Source organism: Ranitomeya variabilis, chromosome 3 (assembly GCF_051348905.1).
Source record: "Ranitomeya variabilis isolate aRanVar5 chromosome 3, aRanVar5.hap1, whole genome shotgun sequence".
Lineage (NCBI taxonomy): Eukaryota > Metazoa > Chordata > Amphibia > Anura > Dendrobatidae > Ranitomeya > Ranitomeya variabilis.
In genome coordinates, this window is record NC_135234.1 from 575,490,218 (window position 1) to 575,509,872 (window position 19,655).

Here is a 19,655-nt window from a genome sequence, read left to right on the forward strand (position 1 = left end):
TGCCAGCCCAGGAGAGAGAGGGTATAGCAATTGATATAGACGACTCAGCGTAGTCCTGGAAGAGCGGCTAGAAAGTCGTTTTTTTAGGGCAGGACGACCACGCCTCTAGGGTGCAAGAGGAAAATGATGGCCCACATGGCCCTTGCGAACACTCAGGGTGAGGTAGCAAGACCGAAGGACAAGGCCGTGACTTGACAATGCTGTTTGCGAATGGAAAAGCGAAGAAATTTTTGTAGAGGGGAAAATAGGAATGTGAAGGTAAGCATCCCAAATGTCGGTGGATGCCAGAAACTCCACCCTTTTTCTGTTGAAGCAATGGCTGAGCGGAGGAACTCCATCCGAAGAAGGAGGACCTTGTCCAGCTTGGTAAAAGTTTGAGGTCCAGGATCGGTCTTACTTTTTGGTCCCCCCTTTTGGAACTAAGATCCCTTAGATCTAGACCGTCCTGGGCAAATCTTCCACTGCTAGTTGGGTCTATAGGAAACATGCGATCCTAGGGAGTGATGTCAGAGGTTTTTTGAACGCAGAGTACGCTTCCATACTCTGAGCTATAATGCCCTTCTGGGTGTAATGGCATTTGCTGCTGACAGCGCCGCTCAACTAGCTGCATCCAAGAGGCGTGAACCAGCTAGTCTCCCGCTCAAGAAATTTGATTGACCAGCTGTACTGTCTTCGGGAAAAGGTTACTGACGTGAATCAAAGTAGTTAAGTTCTCCGACCAGGAGACCATTGCTCTAGCAACCCATGCAGTGGCTAAGGAAGGTTAGAGCACTCAACCCGAGGCTGCAAGATGGAACGAACTAGATTTGCTATCTGACAGTCCATTGTAATTTTAATTGATGACCCATCGGGCAGGAATACTGGTAGACAAACCACAGGAGATTCGACCCGGATAATGTGCCAAGTGGCAGAATGCGCGGCTGCATCCAGGTCAGGAAAAGCCATCTTTTGCTACCTCCACTCTCTTTTGACAGTGCGGAGTTAAAATGATGAACCCTCAATCCCCTTAACAGGGAAGTGGAGAGGGATCGTCCGCCTTCTTGCATAATCCGCTAAATAGATGAGATGCAGAGAGGGGTGCTCGGATGCCAAAAAAGGGTGCCACTGTACATCCACAGAGTTCAGGTCACCAGTTGGACAGGGTTGTTTCCGGTGTTAGGCCTGGCCGCAGAAGAGTATACATGGAGGCGACACTTCATGTGCTCGTCTACTGATGGTGTGGGGAGATCGGTGCAATTTAATAGGACCCGTTGCCCCTAAGAAACAGACCAGTCATGGCATCCCACGTCGTAGGGTGGTATACGTGGAAGGGACACCCCACGTGTTTGCATATTTCTTATCCGGACGCTCCCTGTCCGGGTGAATGACAAATGCTCTGCGAGGGAGTTTAGTCTCCTTATGAGGGACACTGAGTGATCTAGAGTGGAACCGTAGCCCTCATCAATCTACAGAGATTGGTTGATGATATAAATAGGTGAATTCATCCTCTTCTGAAGCTCTGGCGAGTCCAGATCCAAGGCAATATCCAATCCATATTCAGAGTCTTGTTCTCAGCAAATCATTGGTGAGGTAGATCAGGAAATGAAGCTTGAACGCCTGTACGTTTCTAGAATACTTGCAGCCCTTGCTAGCCGACAGCTCCCATTTAGGAGAGGAACCATATATATCGGTCTTGTGAGCACTCCGAGCCACAGAGGGTTCACGGAGGGCTTCAATCTCTTGATCAGAGAAGCCATGGGATGTGGCAGTGATGAAGCCCACTCAGGGGAACTAGGTACTCTGGGATAAGCTGGGATGGGCGGCGGAGGGCTCCTGAGTTCATTTAGGGTGACCGGCTTCGGACTGGTCATGTGCGTTTAAGACAAGGGAATACTGGTCACGTGCCTTTAAGACCAGGTAATACTGGTCATGTGCCTTTTAGACCAGGGAATCTTGATCATGTGCCTTTAAAACCAGGGAATACTGGTCATGTGACTTCCATGAATAGGCCCAAGCCGGTGCCTAAATTTCTGCAGCAATCGGGAGCAATATCAGGGGTAGAATAAAGGGGCATTGGGCCAGGAAAAGCGAACCCCGTGCCAGACAGAAAATGCCAGAAAGGATGGGCGGAGCCGCCTTAGCGCGCCACAGTGCGGGCGCGACTTCCGGGATGCGGCCTACACATCAGCCGAAGCCGGGGGCTAAACTTTTGCATTCTTGAAAGGATCTGTCGCCCCCTTCACTCCGTTAATTAAAAAATAAAAATTTACAGAAAAGTAAAAAATAAAATAAAAACGATGGGGTCTGAACCAGACCCAAGTGCCTCCTACAGACACTAAGCAAAAACTGGTTAGCTGAGAGCCATCAGGAAGGTGTATAAGGAGCTAACTTTTTTTGTATCACTTAGTGTCAGCCTCCTATTGGCAGCAGCATACACCCACGGTCTGTGTCCCCCAATGAGGCGAAGGAGAAAAAAGATATTTGGTAATTTAGTATTGTTGTGTTCCAACAAAATCCAATCAATATATAAAATAATTGAAACCATATGCTAAACGTAAAAAAAAAGTAAAACATCAGAATTGTTTTTACACTCACATCTTTCCCCTCTTGAAAAAAGTAAAATGAAAAAAAATCAAAACACTGAATGTACCCCATACCGGTATCAATAAAATTGTCAACTAAGTGCACATAAAAACGCCCTTCCTATAGTACTATAGTTTAAAAAAAAGAAGAAAAAAAGTTGAGTCTCAGAAAATGTGTAAGAAAAATTATTTTCACAAAAATAACAAAATCTGGACAAGTTTGGTATCACCGTAATCAAACTGACCTGAAGAATCATGCTGCAAAGTTATTTTACTGCACAATGAACAGAGTAAAAACAAAACCCCAAAAACAATGGTAGAATTTAGTTTTTTTTCCCAATTTCACTGCACTTGGAATCTTTTTCCAGTTTTTTCAGTACATGATATGGTAAAATTATTGGCGACATTCAAACCCACAAGACGTCCCTCCAAAAGTAAGCTTGGAAAAAGAAAAATGTTCAGCCTCTTGGAAGAAGGGGAGGAAAAAGCAAAAGCTTAAAAAGGAAAAATTCTTGGGGCATTAAAGGGTTACAATTCAGTAGACAGGTCAACTATTTTGTTGAACGTATTTGGACACTTAGTTAAAACATCCTAATGATATACAGTTGTTACATATACACTTATTTCTGAAATATTGTTGAATATTTATGATACTAAATGAGCCAACCCCCCCTCCCCTTTCATGAATTGCACCATATTTATGATGTGTTTTAGAGACTTTTTAAGACTCGTCCAACTAAGGAACGTGGCCTTGCTGAAAAGAAGCGTGGCTTAACACGTGACACAATGCACCAAAATTGTGGTGCACATTGCTTGCACAAAATAAACCATCTAATGGGTGCTAGCATAAACCACGTTGAAAAGTCGCAAAATGTTACCCGAGTCCCTGACTGGCCTAACATTTCTTGTGCAGTGCTCTGAGGCACACATCACTGAGAAGATGTGATGAATTCATTAAGTGGCCTGCTCCTCCTAATGAATCTGGTATATCTTATTTCTGTACTCTCATCATTAAGACAGGTGTACGGTATGTCAATCTTCATGAATCAGGTCTAATCTCAAGTTTGCATTGTCTAAGAATTAACCAATTTTTATAAATCCGCCCCATTGTTTTTTTTTTCTTTTTTTATATAATAAACATTCAACAATGCTGACCACAACAGTATGATAGAAACCTCCATCAGATTTGTCTTCAACATCTAATGGTAAAATAAATGGTAAATCTGCTTACCTGACATCTTTCTCAAGTGTTGAAATCTGGTCTTTGAGAGAGTCTATTTGGGTGTCTCTCTGACGCACAGATTCGATGAGATATTGGTGCGGTTGGTGAACTTGACTTAGGAGGGAGTTTGTTCTTTCCAACTACAAGATATGTAAATAAAGATGAAAATTATCATTATCCCGTCAATTCCCAATTCTCACATGAGACTATATTTGCTAAGTTAATGAGCTACATTGTGTCACTATTGATAACTACTATTAATACATTTATGCTATTAAAAGGGTTATCCAGACTTTGAAATGAGTGGCCCATTGTTAGAATAGGCCATCTATATTAAATCAGTGCGTCTCAGATGACTGGGCTGTGGGTAAGCGTGCAATCTCTTCAATGCTTTGTGAAACGGTCATGTCTTGCCAGCTCACCGCTATCACCATGAACCCACCCTTCAACTTGAGCTTTTGGTTCCAGGAGTGGAATTTGGAATTTAAGTAACAAAGTGCAGCACTCCAATTCCAGACAATAAAAGCTAGCGCTTATTTCAGAAAAATATAAAACAGCAATCTTCGTCATTAAAATCCAACGCGTTTCCACCTTGCGCTCTTAATTATGACTCTTCACTGCTTACTTTGGGCTTCATACTGATCCATAAGGGCACATGCCAAACCAAGAGGCTGCAGCACTTTCCTGAGCACAGCAGTCCCGTCAAGCAGCTGCTCAGTAGGGTGTTGAGAGTCGGAAATCCTATCAATATAGTGTTTAAAGACCTTGATAACCCCTTTAATGTTGAGTGAACGATTCTGAAAAGTACAGTGGAAAATTACATGTGGAATATTACAATCATGTGGTTGGAAAAATTATCCATTAAATAATTAATGACACATTTTTAGAGTAATATAACACACTGTTACCAAGTCTGACAGACATTTGAGGGTTTATAACTATTCCTTCCATGATTTTTCATGTTTCTCTTACATTCAGTTCAAGCCCAGGACAAATGTATTTAACAGACCCTCTGAAAATATCCTGAAGAGGTCAACCAAATGAAATATTCAACATCACTCAAGTGCTTTTCTCCGTATGAAAAGGATCAACAGATACTAGAGGAGTTGATGATTGATTTACTTAAAATTTCTGAAAATAAATTTCTCTTGGAGCATAACCCCCCCCCCCCCAAAAAAAAGTATACATACATACATACATACATACATATATATATATATATATATATATATATATATAGGGGCCATGTAGTATATAGCAGACACATACTACGTGGCCTGTGATATACCTGATGCGTTAATACAGGCCGCGCAGTATATAAGAGTGGCCACACAGTATATAACACAGCCCAAACAGTATATAACACTGGCCACGCAGTATATAACACTGCCCACGTAATATATAGCACAGCCCACGTACTATATAACACAGCCCATGCAGTATATAGCAGCCACACAGTATATAACACAGCCCACGTACTATATAACACAGCCCACGCAGTATATAGCAGCCACTCAGTATATAAAACAGGCGACGTAGTATATACCACAGGCCACGCAGTATATAACACAGGGCACGTAGTATATAGCACAGCCTACGCAGTATATCACACAGCCCACGCAGTATCTAACACTGCCCATGTAGTATATAGCAGCCACGCAGTATATAACACTGCCCACGTAGTATTTAGCAGTGTGGGCACCATATCCCTGTTAAAAAAATGATTATAATAAAAAATAGTTATATACTCACCCGCCGGGATCCAGCGAAGTTCTGGCAATGCGCGCGCGGCTGCCGCCATCTTCCGTTTCCAGGATGCATTGCAAAATTACCCAGATGACTTAGCGGTCTCGCGAGACCACTAAGTCTTCTGGGTAATTTCACAATGCATCTGTGGGAACGGCAGATGGCGGCTGGCGCGAGCGCATCGTCTGACAATGGAAGGTGAGAATAGCAGGTTTTTTGTTTTTTTTATTATTTTTAACCTTACATCTTTTTACTATTGATATTGATCAATAGTAAAAAGTTGGGGATACACAGGGTTAATAGCAGCGATAACGGAGTGCGTTACCCGCGGCATAACACGGTCCGTTACCGCTGGCATTAAAGGGAACCTGTCACCCCGTTTTTTAAAGATGAGATAAAAATAGCGTTAAATAGGGGCAGAGCTGGGCTTTACATTAGTGTCTTTTTTGTGCCTTTATTCCCCAGGTACGCTGCCGAAATACCTTTGTAAAGTCGCCGTTTTGGGCTGTCACTCACACTGGTCTGGTCAAATGGGCGAGGTGACATCGCTGTTTCTTCCCCCAGATCTTGCTTATCTGTACGTTGGTGGCGTAGTGGTTTGCATCTCGGCTTCAGGAAAATGGCCGCCGCGATCTCCATCTGCGCACGCGCGGCATCCCACGGCCATTTTCCTGAAGCCCCGTGCAGCAGAGCACTCCATCTGCGCACGCGCGGCCTCAGGAAGATGGCCGCCCCCACCGATCACCAGGGGAATAGCGCAGATCGCGCTCTTTTCCCTCAGCTGCGCAGTGGATTCGGCAGTAGGACATGCGCAAACCACTACGCCACCAACGGACAGATAAGCAAGATCTGGGGGAAGAAACAGCGATGTCACCACGCCCATCCGACCAGACCAGCGTGAGTGACAGCCCAAAACGGCGACATTACAAAGGTATTTCGGCAGCATAGCTGGGGAATAAAGGCACAAAAAAGACACTAATGTAAAGCCCAGCTCTGCCCCTATTTAACGCTATTTTTTATCTCATCTTTAAAAAACGGGGTGACAGGTTCCCTTTAACCCTGTGTTAGCGGTGACTGCGGGGAGTATGGAGCAGGCGCCGGGCACTGACGGCAAGGGAGTAGGGAGGGACTAATTGGACTGTGCCCGTCGTTGATTGGTCGCGGCAGCATGACAGGCAGCTGGCGAGACCAATCAGCGACGCAGGATTTCCGTGACGGAAGTCGCTGACAGAAAGACGGAAGTACCCCTTAGACAAATATATATATATATATATATATATATATATATATATATATATATATATATATATATATAATTAAGCAAAAACCAGGCAGCACTCCATTATTTCTTACTTCAACGTGCAGTGTTTAATTACACCCACATGTCTGTCCGACGTTTCGGCTCTAAATGAGCCTTTCTCAAGCAGTGGGTAAGCTTTTACAGTGCATATATATAGGTTAAAAACCATAACTAACCTTATTGCCATTGGTGGTTAATACAGTCCATGTGTAACAATATACATATATTGATTGTGCTCATTACTATAGTAAAGTGCTTTTGTGCTTTATAAAGTGCCTCATTGTGTATCTATTTGTACATATATTAAAAATCTTTAACAGATTGTCTTATTGCGTATGTCTTACCCCCGGAGCTGCATGGCTGTAATGGAGGACGTTCTCATGTCTCTCAGCGTTCCCTGAGTTCTATTGCGCATGTCCGCGTCGTCAGATCACTGTGTTGGACCCAGAGCCAATCAATCACGTCCGCGCATGCGCAGACACACAGTGTTCCGCCATCTTCATAATGGCATTCTCCATCGGCCATATTGTGTGAGGAAAATCCTCATTAGGATGGGATGGCACTTGCGCACACAGCGCTATATGTCCTCTTACATAGTCCCTTATTTAACCATATGTCCGCACAATATTTTGGCCATGGCATAATTATGTTTCTCATTTTATTCTTTTAACAACTCCTCATATGGTTATATCTCATTAATATCTAAGTATATTATATGGATATTTACAGTGCATAATTCCACCCTGACATTCCGGGCTTAACTTCCTACAAGCCACAGTCCGGAAGTCATACAGCTAGCTAGCTGGTATCAGCTCAACCCTCTCAGGTCAAGCCGCTCACAGCTCATGCTGTATAGAGCGGTAGCACCCTTATCCTGATATATAATCATTATTAAAGCTTAATTCATGAGGAGACAATATAACGTTTTCACTGCTTTTATTGATCGAAACCACGTGAGTTTGTTCCCCCTAGATCCGAACAAAAATGTAGTAGAAGAAAAAGACGAGGAGGCAGGCGCCAGCACCGCCGGCAAAAAGAAAGTAGAAAAAACCAAAGTACAGAAAACACTGAACCTACGGAAGAGAGAACAGAACTAGTGGTAAACATTTCCCATAAGGTACTTACCAAAGCACAAATATCAGTACTAAGCAAGGGATTGAGTTTTAGTCCTTGTACACATACCAATTGGTTTCAACTACAATTAGACCTCGAACGTTTTCTCAGACAAATTAAACTGAGAGAATGGTTTGAAGGCAAAAAAGAGACTGATAACAAAAAAATAAGTGAATTTGACCTTAAAATGGTAGATTTAAAAAATAAAAGTAGATTTATGCCACCCTCAAGCTCAGCAGCTATTAAAGCATTTGAGGAAGCTGTTAAATTGGATATCGAACAGCTTAGATATAGAGGTGTAACAGAATATAGACGTCCAAACATCTTGAAAGAGGAAATGGAAGCCATATGGGAACTTGTCCATGACGACGACATCATCATTAAACCCGCCGATAAAGGGGGTGCTGTCGTCGTCATGGACAAGCGGGCATATATTGCAGAAGTTATGAGACAGTTAAATGACGATAGTGTATATAGTAAATTAGATGGGGATCCTAAATTTAGTATACAGGAAGAGATCAAAAAATGTCTATCAGAAGCAATGAATGCATTTATAATAGATCAAGAGTTATATAATTATTTATTTGAAGAAAATCCACGCACCCCAGTGTTATATATAACACCTAAAATACACAATACACACCCTCCGGGGCGACCAATAGTTTCAGGTGTAGGCTCTGTTTTTAACAAAATGAGTATCTTTCTGGATAGAATACTAAACCCCATCACAAAAGAATGCAAATCCTACATAAAAGACACTACGGATTTTTTGACTAAAATAGAGGCTATACAACTGAAGGGTGAGGTGATTCTAGCATCCTTTGACGTTGTTTCCCTCTATACTTCCATTAATCATGAGAGAGGAGTGAAAGCAGTGGAAAAGATGTTGGACATAAAACAATACACAATTGAGGGTAAGAACTTTCTACTACAGATGTTGGAAATCATACTAAGACGCAACTATTTTATGTTTGGTGATGCGTTTTACGCACAAAAACAGGGAACAGCTATGGGGGCCAATATGGCCCCTTCATATGCGAACCTGGTTATGGAGGTCCTGGAGGAGGACCTCGTCTATGTGTCCCACCACTTCCGGCATGTGCTGGAGTGGTGGAGGTACATAGACGACGTCTTCCTCCTTTGGACAGGTACAGAAGAGGAATTGAATGAGTTCCATATATATTTGAATTCTATAGACCAAACAATCAAGTTCACGTTAGTAAAATCTTGGTCAAAAATTCAATTCTTGGATGTGTTGGTGGAACAAAAAAATGGCCAACTTCTAACCACATTATTTGTAAAGGATACGGACAGGAACAACCTATTATTATATGATAGCCAACATCCGACCTCAATGAAAAGATCTATTCCCCTGAGTCAACTATTAAGGGTGAGGCGTATAGTTAAAGAAGATAATACAACTGACATAACAATAGACCGGTTAATCAAAAAATTTTTGGATAGAGGATACCCTAGGGAATTATTGAAAAACACAAAAAATGAGGTGATGGCAAAAGATAGATTGCAATTAATTAAAAGTGAACCACGAGGGAAGCGAAAAAATATACAGAAAAGAGTCCCATTTGTCTCTATGTACACTGAAGAGAGTAGGGAAATAGCCAGTATTATTAACAAACACTGGACCATGTTAGGGAGATGTATACCGAAAGCACAAGAATTTAAAAATCCACCGTTGTATTCATACAAAAAAAGTAGAAATATTGGAGATATGGTAATTAAATCAGATATTGGCACTAGTAAAAAAGGTACTCAGAGGTCACTAACGGGTTCAAAAAGAAACGGCTGTTTCCCTTGCCTTAATTGTGTAAACTGCACATATATGGTCAAGGGACCTACATTTACACATCCAAAAACAGGAAAGGTTTATGAGATTAAACAATTCCTCACATGTAGCTCAGACTACGTCATTTATATACTTATGTGCCCTTGTAAGCTATGGTATGTTGGGGAGACAACTTGCGAATTCAAGACAAGGATGAACCAACATAGATATAGCATAAGAAAAAATAGGACTGATCTCCCTGTCCCCAAGCATTTTGTAGACTGCAAACATACTGAGAAGGACCTAAAATGTAAAATTATTGATGCTGTCCCAATACAGAGAAGGGGAGGTGATAGGGAATTGATACTCAAAAAAAGAGAACTCAGGTGGATATACGAGTTAAATACATTAAGACCTGAGGGTTTGAACGCTGATTTTAAGATGCATACAGTTATTTGATAGTCTGTTGTATAGTATTATTGGTCACCAAGATACAGTAATGTGATTACTTGATTTTAATTTAGGAGATGTTGTGCTGTAATAACAATGCCATTTTTCCTAATTTTATTGTATTCTGTATTTTTTGCGTAGAATGTGATTAGTGCTCTATCAAGAGTGGAATACCGCCGGAGTGGAGCTTGACAATATGGAGGACATAAAATTCAAATGTTCAATGATATATATTCCGCTGTACGTTACTGTGTTGGACCGTGGTTTCGATCAATAAAAGCAGTGAAAACGTTATATTGTCTCCTCATGAATTAAGCTTTAATAATGATTATATATCAGGATAAGGGTGCTACCGCTCTATACAGCATGAGCTGTGAGCGGCTTGACCTGAGAGGGTTGAGCTGATACCAGCTAGCTAGCTGTATGACTTCCGGACTGTGGCTTGTAGGAAGTTAAGCCCGGAATGTCAGGGTGGAATTATGCACTGTAAATATCCATATAATATACTTAGATATTAATGAGATATAACCATATGAGGAGTTGTTAAAAGAATAAAATGAGAAACATAATTATGCCATGGCCAAAATATTGTGCGGACATATGGTTAAATAAGGGACTATGTAAGAGGACATTTAGCGCTGTGTGCGCAATTGCTGCCCCATCTTAATGAGAATTTACCTCATATAATATGGCCGACGTAGAATGCCACTATAAAGATGGCAGTCATATGGTTAAATAAAGGACTTTGTAAGAGGACATATAGCGCTGTGTGCGCAAGTGCCATCCCATCCTAATGAGGATTTTCCTCACACAATATGGCCGATGGAGAATGCCATTATGAAGATGGCGGAACACTGTGTGTCTGCGCATGCGCGGACGTGATTGATTGGCTCTGGGTCCAACACAGTGATCTGACGACGCGGACATGCGCAATAGAACTCAGGGAACGCTGAGAGACATGAGAACGTCCTCCATTACAGCCATGCAGCTCCGGGGGTAAGACATACGCAATAAGACAATCTGTTAAAGATTTTTAATATATGTACAAATAGATACACAATGAGGCACTTTATAAAGCACAAAAGCACTTTACTATAGTAATGAGCACAATCAATATATGTATATTGTTACACATGGACTGTATTAACCACCAATGGCAATAAGGTTAGTTATGGTTTTTAACCTATATATATGCACTGTAAAAGCTTACCCACTGCTTGAGAAAGGCTCATTTAGAGCCGAAACGTCGGACAGACATGTGGGTGTAATTAAACACTGCACGTTGAAGTAAGAAATAATGGAGTGCTGCCTGGTTTTTGCTTAATTCTATGGACTTTGGATAGCTGGCGGACGGGCATCCTGAAGGCTTTGCACCCAGAAGATAAGTCTAAAAGTGTTGTGCTGTTCCTTTTTTGTATGAATATATATATATATATATATATATAAAAGCAAAAAGAAGGCAGCACTCCAGATATTTATAAAGGTGAAAACAAGAGGGATTTATTCAGCCCACATCTCTGTGCAACGTTTCGGCTCACACCGAGCCTTTTTCAAGCAGTGAGTGGTACCAATACCAGTGATTTTATATGCATAATCTACCAACATTTACATAATTGCTCATAAAACATCATTACATATATAAATAAATAAATAAATACTGTGTGCATATACAGTATATTATTTGTGCCATTATTAAAGTGCATCGTGCTATTGTGCTATAAGGATCATACATCCTCATGTCTGTTTTGTTTGTTATATATATATATGCTATCATTGATTCCTTTAGATATTAGTCTCATCTAATCAATATTCTGTACTTGTCATATTTTTATCTTTATCTTACCCTGCAGCACACAGAGCACACCACATGGAGCTAACCGCTGTTATCGGCGTTCCCCTGCTCTTACTGCGCATGTCTGCGCGTCATAGCATTCAGTCACTCCGTCAGCCAATCCAGAGCCTCTTGTCACGAATTAAACTAGCGCATGCGCACTAGACCTCCATCCGTGCCGCGGCGCCATCTTGAATGTGGCAAAGTGTTATTTAAGTAATCTATATCTACAGCAGTACCGACCATTATATTAAGATTATCTAATATATAATTGCCTAGAATACTACTTCCTGCAATTTGTGCCAACTTCCGTGGCTTTGTCCGGAGCTAATGTCCGGAGCTAATGTCCGGAGATAATGTCCGGAGCTAATGTCCGGAGCTAATGTCCGGAGATAAGTGACGTCACCAGTGTCCTACACCCAGGCAGAGCACAGGGGCCCCAGGCAGCATATGGGGCCCCAGGCAGAGCACAGTGGTCCCAGGCAGAGCACAGGGGCCCCAGGCAGCATATGGGGCCCCAGGCAGAGCACAGGTGCCCCAGGCAGCATATGGGGCCCCAGGCAGAGCACAGTGGCCCCAGGCAGAGCACAGGGGCCCCAGGCAGAACATGGGGCCCCAGGCAGAGCACAGGGGCCCCAGGCAGAGCACAGGGGCCCCAGGCAGCATATGGGGCCCCAGGCAGAGCACAGGGGCCCCAGGCAGCATATGGGGCCCCAGGCAGAGCACAGGGGCCCCAGGCAGCATATGGGGCCCCAGGCAGAGCACAGTGGCCCCAGGCAGAGCACAGGGGCCCCAGGCAGAACATGGGGCCCCAGGCAGAGCACAGGGGCCCCAGGCAGAGCACAGGGGCCCCAGGCAGCATATGGGGCCCCAGGCAGAGCACAAGTGCCCCAGGCAGCATATGGGGCCCCAGGCAGAGCACAGGGTCCCCAGGCAGCATATGGGGCCCCAGGCAGAGCACAGTGGCCCCAGGCAGAGCACAGGGGCCCCAGGCAGAACATGGGGCCCCAGGCAGAGCACAGGGGCCCCAGGCAGCATATGGGGCCCCAGGCAGAGCACAGGGGCCCCAGGCAGCATATGGGGCCCCAGGCAGAGCACAGTGGCCCCAGGCAGCATATGGGGCCCCAGGCAGAGCACAGTGGCCCCAGGCAGAGCACAGGGGCCCCAGGCAGAGCACAGGGGCCCCAGGCAGCATATGGGGCCCCAGGCAGAGCACAGTGGTCCCAGGCAGAGCACAGGGGCCCCAGGCAGCTTATGGGGACCCAGGCAGAGCACAGTGGCCCCAGGCAGAACATGGGGCCCCAGGCAGAGCACAGTGGCCCCAGGCAGAGCACGAGGGCCCCAGGCAGAACATGGGGCCCCAGGCAGAGCACAGGGGCCCCAGGCAGAGCACACGGGACCCAGGCAGCATATGGGGCCCCAGGCAGAGCACAGGGGCCCCAGGCAGCATATGGGGCCCCAGGCAGAGCACAGTGGCCCCAGGCGGAGCACACACCAAATCGGAGGCCGAGGGGCCCCGCCAACCAAATCGGAGGCCGAGGGGCCCCGCCAACCAAATCGGAGGCCGAGGAGCCCCGCCCACCAAATCGAAGGCCGAGCGGCCCCGCCCACCAAAGCAGAGGCCGAGGGGCCCGGCCCCGCCCACCAAAGCGGAGGCCGAGGGGCCCCGACCACCACATCAGAGGCCGAGGGTCCCCGCCCACCAAATCGGAGGCCGAGGGTCCCCGCCCACCAAATCGGAGGCCGAGGGTCCCCGCCCACCAAATCGGAGGCCGAGGGTCCCCGCCCACCAAATCGGAGGCCGAGGGTCCCCGCCCACCAAATCGGAGGCCGAGGGTCCCCGCCCACCAAATCGGAGGCCGAGGGGCCCCGCCTACCAAATCGGAGGCCGAGGGTCCCCGTTCACCAAATCGGAGGCCGAGAGTCCCCGCCCACCAAATCGGAGGCCGAGGGGCCCCGCCAACCAAATCGGAGGCCGAGGGGCTTCGCCAACCAAATCGGAGGCCGAGGAGCCCCGCCCACCAAATCGAAGGCCGAGGAGCCCCGCCCACCAAATCGGAGGCCGAGGGTCCACACCATCCAAATCGGAGGCCGAGGGGCCCCGCCCACCAAATCGGAGGCTGACGGGCCCCACCCACCAAAGCGGAGGCCGAGGGTCCCCGCCCACCAAATCGGAGGCCGAGGGGCCCCGCCAACCAAATCGGAGGCCGAGGGGCTTCGCCAACCAAATCGGAGGCCGAGGAGCCCCGCCCACCAAAGCGGAGGCCGAGGGGCCTGGCCCCGCCCACCAAAGCGGAGGCCGAGGGGTCCCGCCCACCAAATCGGAGGCCGAGGGGCCCCGCCCACCAAATCGGAGGCCGAGGGTCCCCGCCCACCAAATCGGAAGCCGAGGGTCCCCGCCCACCAAATTGGAGGCCGAGGGTCCCCGCCCACCAAATTGGAGGCCGAGGGTCCCCGCTCACCAAATCGGAGGCCGAGGGTCCCCGCCCACCAAATCGGAGGCTGAGGGGCCCCACCAACCAAATCGGAGGCCGAGGGTCCCCGCCCACCAAATCGGAGGCCGAGGGGCCCCGCCAACCAAATCGGAGGCCGAGGGGCTTCGCCAACCAAATCGGAGGCCGAGGAGCCCCGCCCACCAAATCGGAGGCCGAGGGGCCCCGCCCACCAAAGCGGAGGCCGAGGGTCCCCGACCACCAAATCGGAGGCCGAGGGTTCCTGCCCACCAAATCGGAGGCCGAGGGTCCCCGCCCACCAAATCGGAGGCCGAGGGGCCCCGCCAACCAAATCGGAGGCCGAGGGTCCCCGCCCACCAAATCGGAGGCCGAGGGGCCCCGTCAACCAAATCAGAGGCTGAGGAGCCCCGCCCAACAAATCGAAGGCCGAGCGGCCCCGCCCACCAAAGCGGAGGCCGAGGGGCCCCGCCCACCACATCGGAGGCCGAGGGGCCCCGCCCACCAAATCGGAGGCCGAGGGGCCCCGCCTACCAAATCGGAGGCCGAGGGTCCCCGCCCACCAAATCGGAGGCCGAGGGTCCCCGCCCACCAAATTGGAGGCCGAGGGTCCCCGCCCACCAAATCGGAGGCCGAGGGTCCCCGCCCACCAAATCGGAGGCCGAGGGGCCCCGCCTACCAAATCGGAGGCCGAGGGTCCCCGCCCACCAAATCGGAGGCCGAGGGGCCCCGCCCACCAAATCGGAGGCCGGGGGCCCCGCCCACCAAATCGGAGGCCGGGGGCCCCGCCCACCAAATCGGAGGCCGAGGGGCCCCGCCCACCACATCGGAGGCCGATGGGCCCCGCCCACCAAATCGGAGGCCGAGGGTCCCCGCCCACCAAATCGGAGGCCGAGGGTCCCCGCCCACCAAATCGGAGGCCGAGGGTCCCCGCCCACCAAATCGGAGGCCGAGGGTCCACACCAACCAAATCGGAGGCCGAGGGGCCCCGCCCACCAAATCGAAGGCCGAGGGGCCCCACCCACCAAAGCGGAGGCCGAGGGTCCCTGCACACCAAATCGGAGGCAGAGGGATCCCGCCCACCAAATCAGAGGCCGAGGGGCCCCGCCCACCAAAGCGGAGGCCGAGGAGCCCCGCCCACCAAATCGAAGGCCGAGCTGCCCCGCCCACCAAGCGGAGGCAGAGGGACCCCGCCCACCAAATCGGTTATTGATACATATAATACATACATAATACATAGTTATTGATACATATTATTTATTATTTACATTATTGTTCTTAAGCAAAGAACCTTTCATCACGGATCGCTAGCGATATCGTTTAGTGTGACGGTACCTTTAGTGGAATTGATCTAACCATGCTACGAGGGTGCTGGCTGTCATAAGTCAATAGACCCTCGTAGCATGGTTAGATCAATTCCACTAAGTCAATTATTAAGGGTACGTAGAATTGTCAAGGAAAATGAAGAGATTGATAAAGTGATGGATACCTTAGTTGAGAAATTCTTGAAGAGGGGTTACCCACAAGAAATACTTAATATAGCGAAAACTAGGGTCCGCAATAAGGATAGAATAGAACTACTACGGGGGGATAGACAAAATACGAAAAAAACCCTTAAGAGAATACCATGTGTCATGACATATATGGAGGAGAGTAGCAAAATAGTAGAAATAATTAGAAAACATTGGGGTATGTTGGGAAACTGCCTAATTGGTATAAAAGAACTCAGGGAGCCCCCATTATTCTCTTACCGTAGGGGTAGAAATATTAAAGATCATGTGGTTAAAGCTGATATTGGCCCATTAAAGAATAGGTGCCAAACTACAATTACTGGGATTAATCAGAAGGGTTGCTTCCCATGCCTGTCGTGTGTGAACTGTGCCTATATGTTGAAAGGCTCCACATTTACACATCCAGATACCGGTAAGATGTACACAATTAAACAATACGTAACGTGTAATTCCGATCACGTAGTATATCTATTAGAATGTCCCTGTAAGTTGTGGTACGTGGGGGAGACGACATGTGAGCTAAAAGTGCGTATCAATAATCATCGACACTCAATTAGAAAAAAGCGACTTGACCTTCCGGTCTCAAAACACTTCACAGAAATGGGGCATAAGGAGAAGGACCTCAAATTTAGAATAATTAATCAACCCGAATATGTATTAGCCCCATTATAGTATGCCTAGGAATCAGGTGTATATGATATGGATCCCTCGTTAAATATTTGGAATATGTTGTAGACTATATAATGTTATTCCAATTTTAATATTATTTTATTTACTTCTAGATATATCCTCGTGTCTGTGAAGATATATATTCCAATCAACCGGGTGCATATGGAGCGCAACCACATGGAGGCTAAGATTTATTTTTTCTGCTGAGTTCTTTCTACTTATTTTTTCTTGTTCCGTTTAAAGTTTTTATTATTTTTTATATTTCTTTATTTTTTCTGACATTGCTGTTGGCCAGTAACATAGCCCTCTATGTAAAATAAAGAGAATGCATGTTAAAATACAGCGGAATTGTGTAAAAAGTGTACTTTCTCATATATGAATATTGGGCAAAATAGAAGCACTTTTATGTATCTTTCTATGACGCTCTGTGGCCGTTTTGGGCTATAGAGCTAATGGAAGGGACATTGGCAAGCGGAGACAGCCTGAGTAAGGTGCCGCCCGCTGTGCCAGAGTGCAAAAATCTATAAGCCATAAAGTACCTATAAGAAGATAATATAGTGAGACTCAAGAAATATATAATATAATCTTAATATAATGGTCGGTACTGCTGTAGATATAGATTACTTAAATAACACTTTGCCACATTCAAGATGGCGCCGCGGCACGGATGGAGGTCTAGTGCGCATGCGCTAGTTTAATTCGTGACAAGAGGCTCTGGATTGGCTGACAGGAGTGACTGAATGCTATGACGCGCAGACATGCGCAGTAAGAGCAGGTGAACGCCGATAACAGCGGTTAGCTCCATGTGGTGTGCTCTGTGTGCGGCAGGGTAAGATAAAGATATGACAAGTACAGAATATTGATTAGATGAGACTAATATCTAAAGGAATCAATGATAGCATATATATATAACAAACAAAACAGACATGAGGATGTATGATCCTTAGAGCACAATAGCACGATGCACTTTAATAATGGCACAAATAATATATATGCACACAGTATTTATTTATTTATTTATATATGTAATGATGTTTTATGAGCAATTATGTAAATGTTGGTAGATTATGCATATAAAATCACTGGTATTGGTACCACTCACTGCTTGAAAAAGGCTCAGTGTGAGCCGAAACGTTGCACAGAGATGTGGGCTGAATAAATCCCTCTTGTTTTCACCTTTATAAATATCTGGAGTGCTGCCTTCTTTTTGCTTTTTTGTATACAATTGGGTGGAGGAGTGGACAACTCGACCCAGGAGGCACCCATCGGTGAGCATTGTGCTGTTCCAATTCTACTTTCTATATATATATATATATATATATATATATATATATATATATATATATATATATATATATATATATACACACACACGACAAATGTGCAACATGTACTGAATGGGGACCAATTAACCAGTGATTACTCCTATCTTTCTCGGCTTTACACATGCCATGAACATGAAGTATGAGGAGACATTTAGTTGCAGGTCACCATTAACAAACAGCTATGCGGGTGATGTAGGCAGTTGTGATCAACTGCTTCTTTGGTAGTTACTGTAGTTTGGGAAGAGGGTTTACGAGTAACATGATAGTCCTAGGGCTCAATAATGTTTCTTATCATGACTATTCAGTATATATACAGTTATATGAAAACGTTTGGGCACCCCTATTAATCTTTAGCTTAATGTTTTGTAAAAATTGTTTTTTTTGCAACAGCTATTTCAGTTTCATATATCTAATAACTCTTGGACACAGTAATGTTTCTGCCTTGAAATGAGGTTTATTGTACTAACAGAAAATGTGCAATCTGCATTCAAACAAAATTTGACAGGTGCATAAGTATGGGCACCCTTATCATTTTCTTGTTTTAAATACTCCTACCTACTTTTTACTGACTTACTAAAGCACTCTTTGGGGTTTTGTACCGTATATACTCGAGTATAAGCCAACCCGAGTATAAGCCGACCCCCCTAATTTTGCCACAAAAAACTGGGAAAACGTATTGACTCGAGTATAAGCCTAGGGTGGAAAATGCAGCAGCTACCGGTGAATTTCAAAAATAAAAATAGATGCTCCATACCATTCATTATTGCCCCATAGATGCTCCATATAAAGCTGTGCCATATATAATGCTCCATACCATTGATTATTGCCCCATATATTATCCATATATAGCTTTGCCATATAGAATGCTTTGCACCGTTCATTATGGCCCTATAGATGCTCCATATAAAGCTGTGCCATATATGCTCTGCACCGTTCATTATGGCCCTATAGATGCTCCATATAAAGCTGTGCCCCATATACAATGCTCTGCACCGTTCATTATGGCCCTATAGATGCTCCATATAAAGCTGTGCCATATATGCTCTGCACCGTTCAGTTTGGCCCCATAGATGCTCATTATAAAGCTGTGCCATATATGCTCTGCACCGTTCAGTTTGGCCCCATAGATGCTCCTTATAAAGCTGTCCCATATGGAATGCTCTGCACCGTTCAGTTTGGCCCCATAGATGCTCATTATAAAGCTGCCCCATATGGAATGCTCTGCACCGTTCAGTTTGGCCCCATAGATGCTCATTATAAAGCTGCCCCATATGGAATGCTCTGCACCGTTCAGTTTGGCCCCATAGATGCTCATTATAAAGCTGCCCCATATGGAATGCTCTGCACCGTTCAGTTTGGCCCCATAGATGCTCATTATAAAGCTGCCCCATATGGAATGCTCTGCACCGTTCAGTTTGGCCCCATAGATGCTCCACATAAATCTGTGCCATATATAACGCTGCTGCTGCAATAAAAAAAACAAAACACATACTCACCTCTCTTGCTTGCAGCTCCCCAGCGTCCGGTCCCGGCGTCTCTCCATACTGACTGATCAGGCAGAGGGCGCCGCGCACACTATGCGTCATCGCGCCCTCTGACCTGAACAGTCAGAGCGGAGAGACGCCGGGAAGACAGAGCGGCGCCCGGCGTGTGGATCGTGGACAGGTAAATATGCGATACTTACCTGCTCCCGG

The 19,655-nt window shown here is 46.0% G+C and overlaps 1 protein-coding gene across 3 annotated transcripts in view; it reads right to left on the reverse strand.

Moving 5' to 3' along the window:
- Nucleotides 1-19,655, reverse strand: part of PIBF1 (progesterone immunomodulatory binding factor 1) — a 283,033-nt gene that overhangs the window by 87,050 nt on the left and 176,328 nt on the right. For all 3 annotated transcript variants that reach the window (XM_077297253.1, XM_077297252.1, XM_077297251.1), the window contains exon 15: nucleotides 3,793-3,923. In XM_077297253.1, the coding sequence (XP_077153368.1) occupies nucleotides 3,793-3,923 (131 nt within the window). The remainder of the gene's footprint in view (nucleotides 1-3,792; nucleotides 3,924-19,655) is intronic.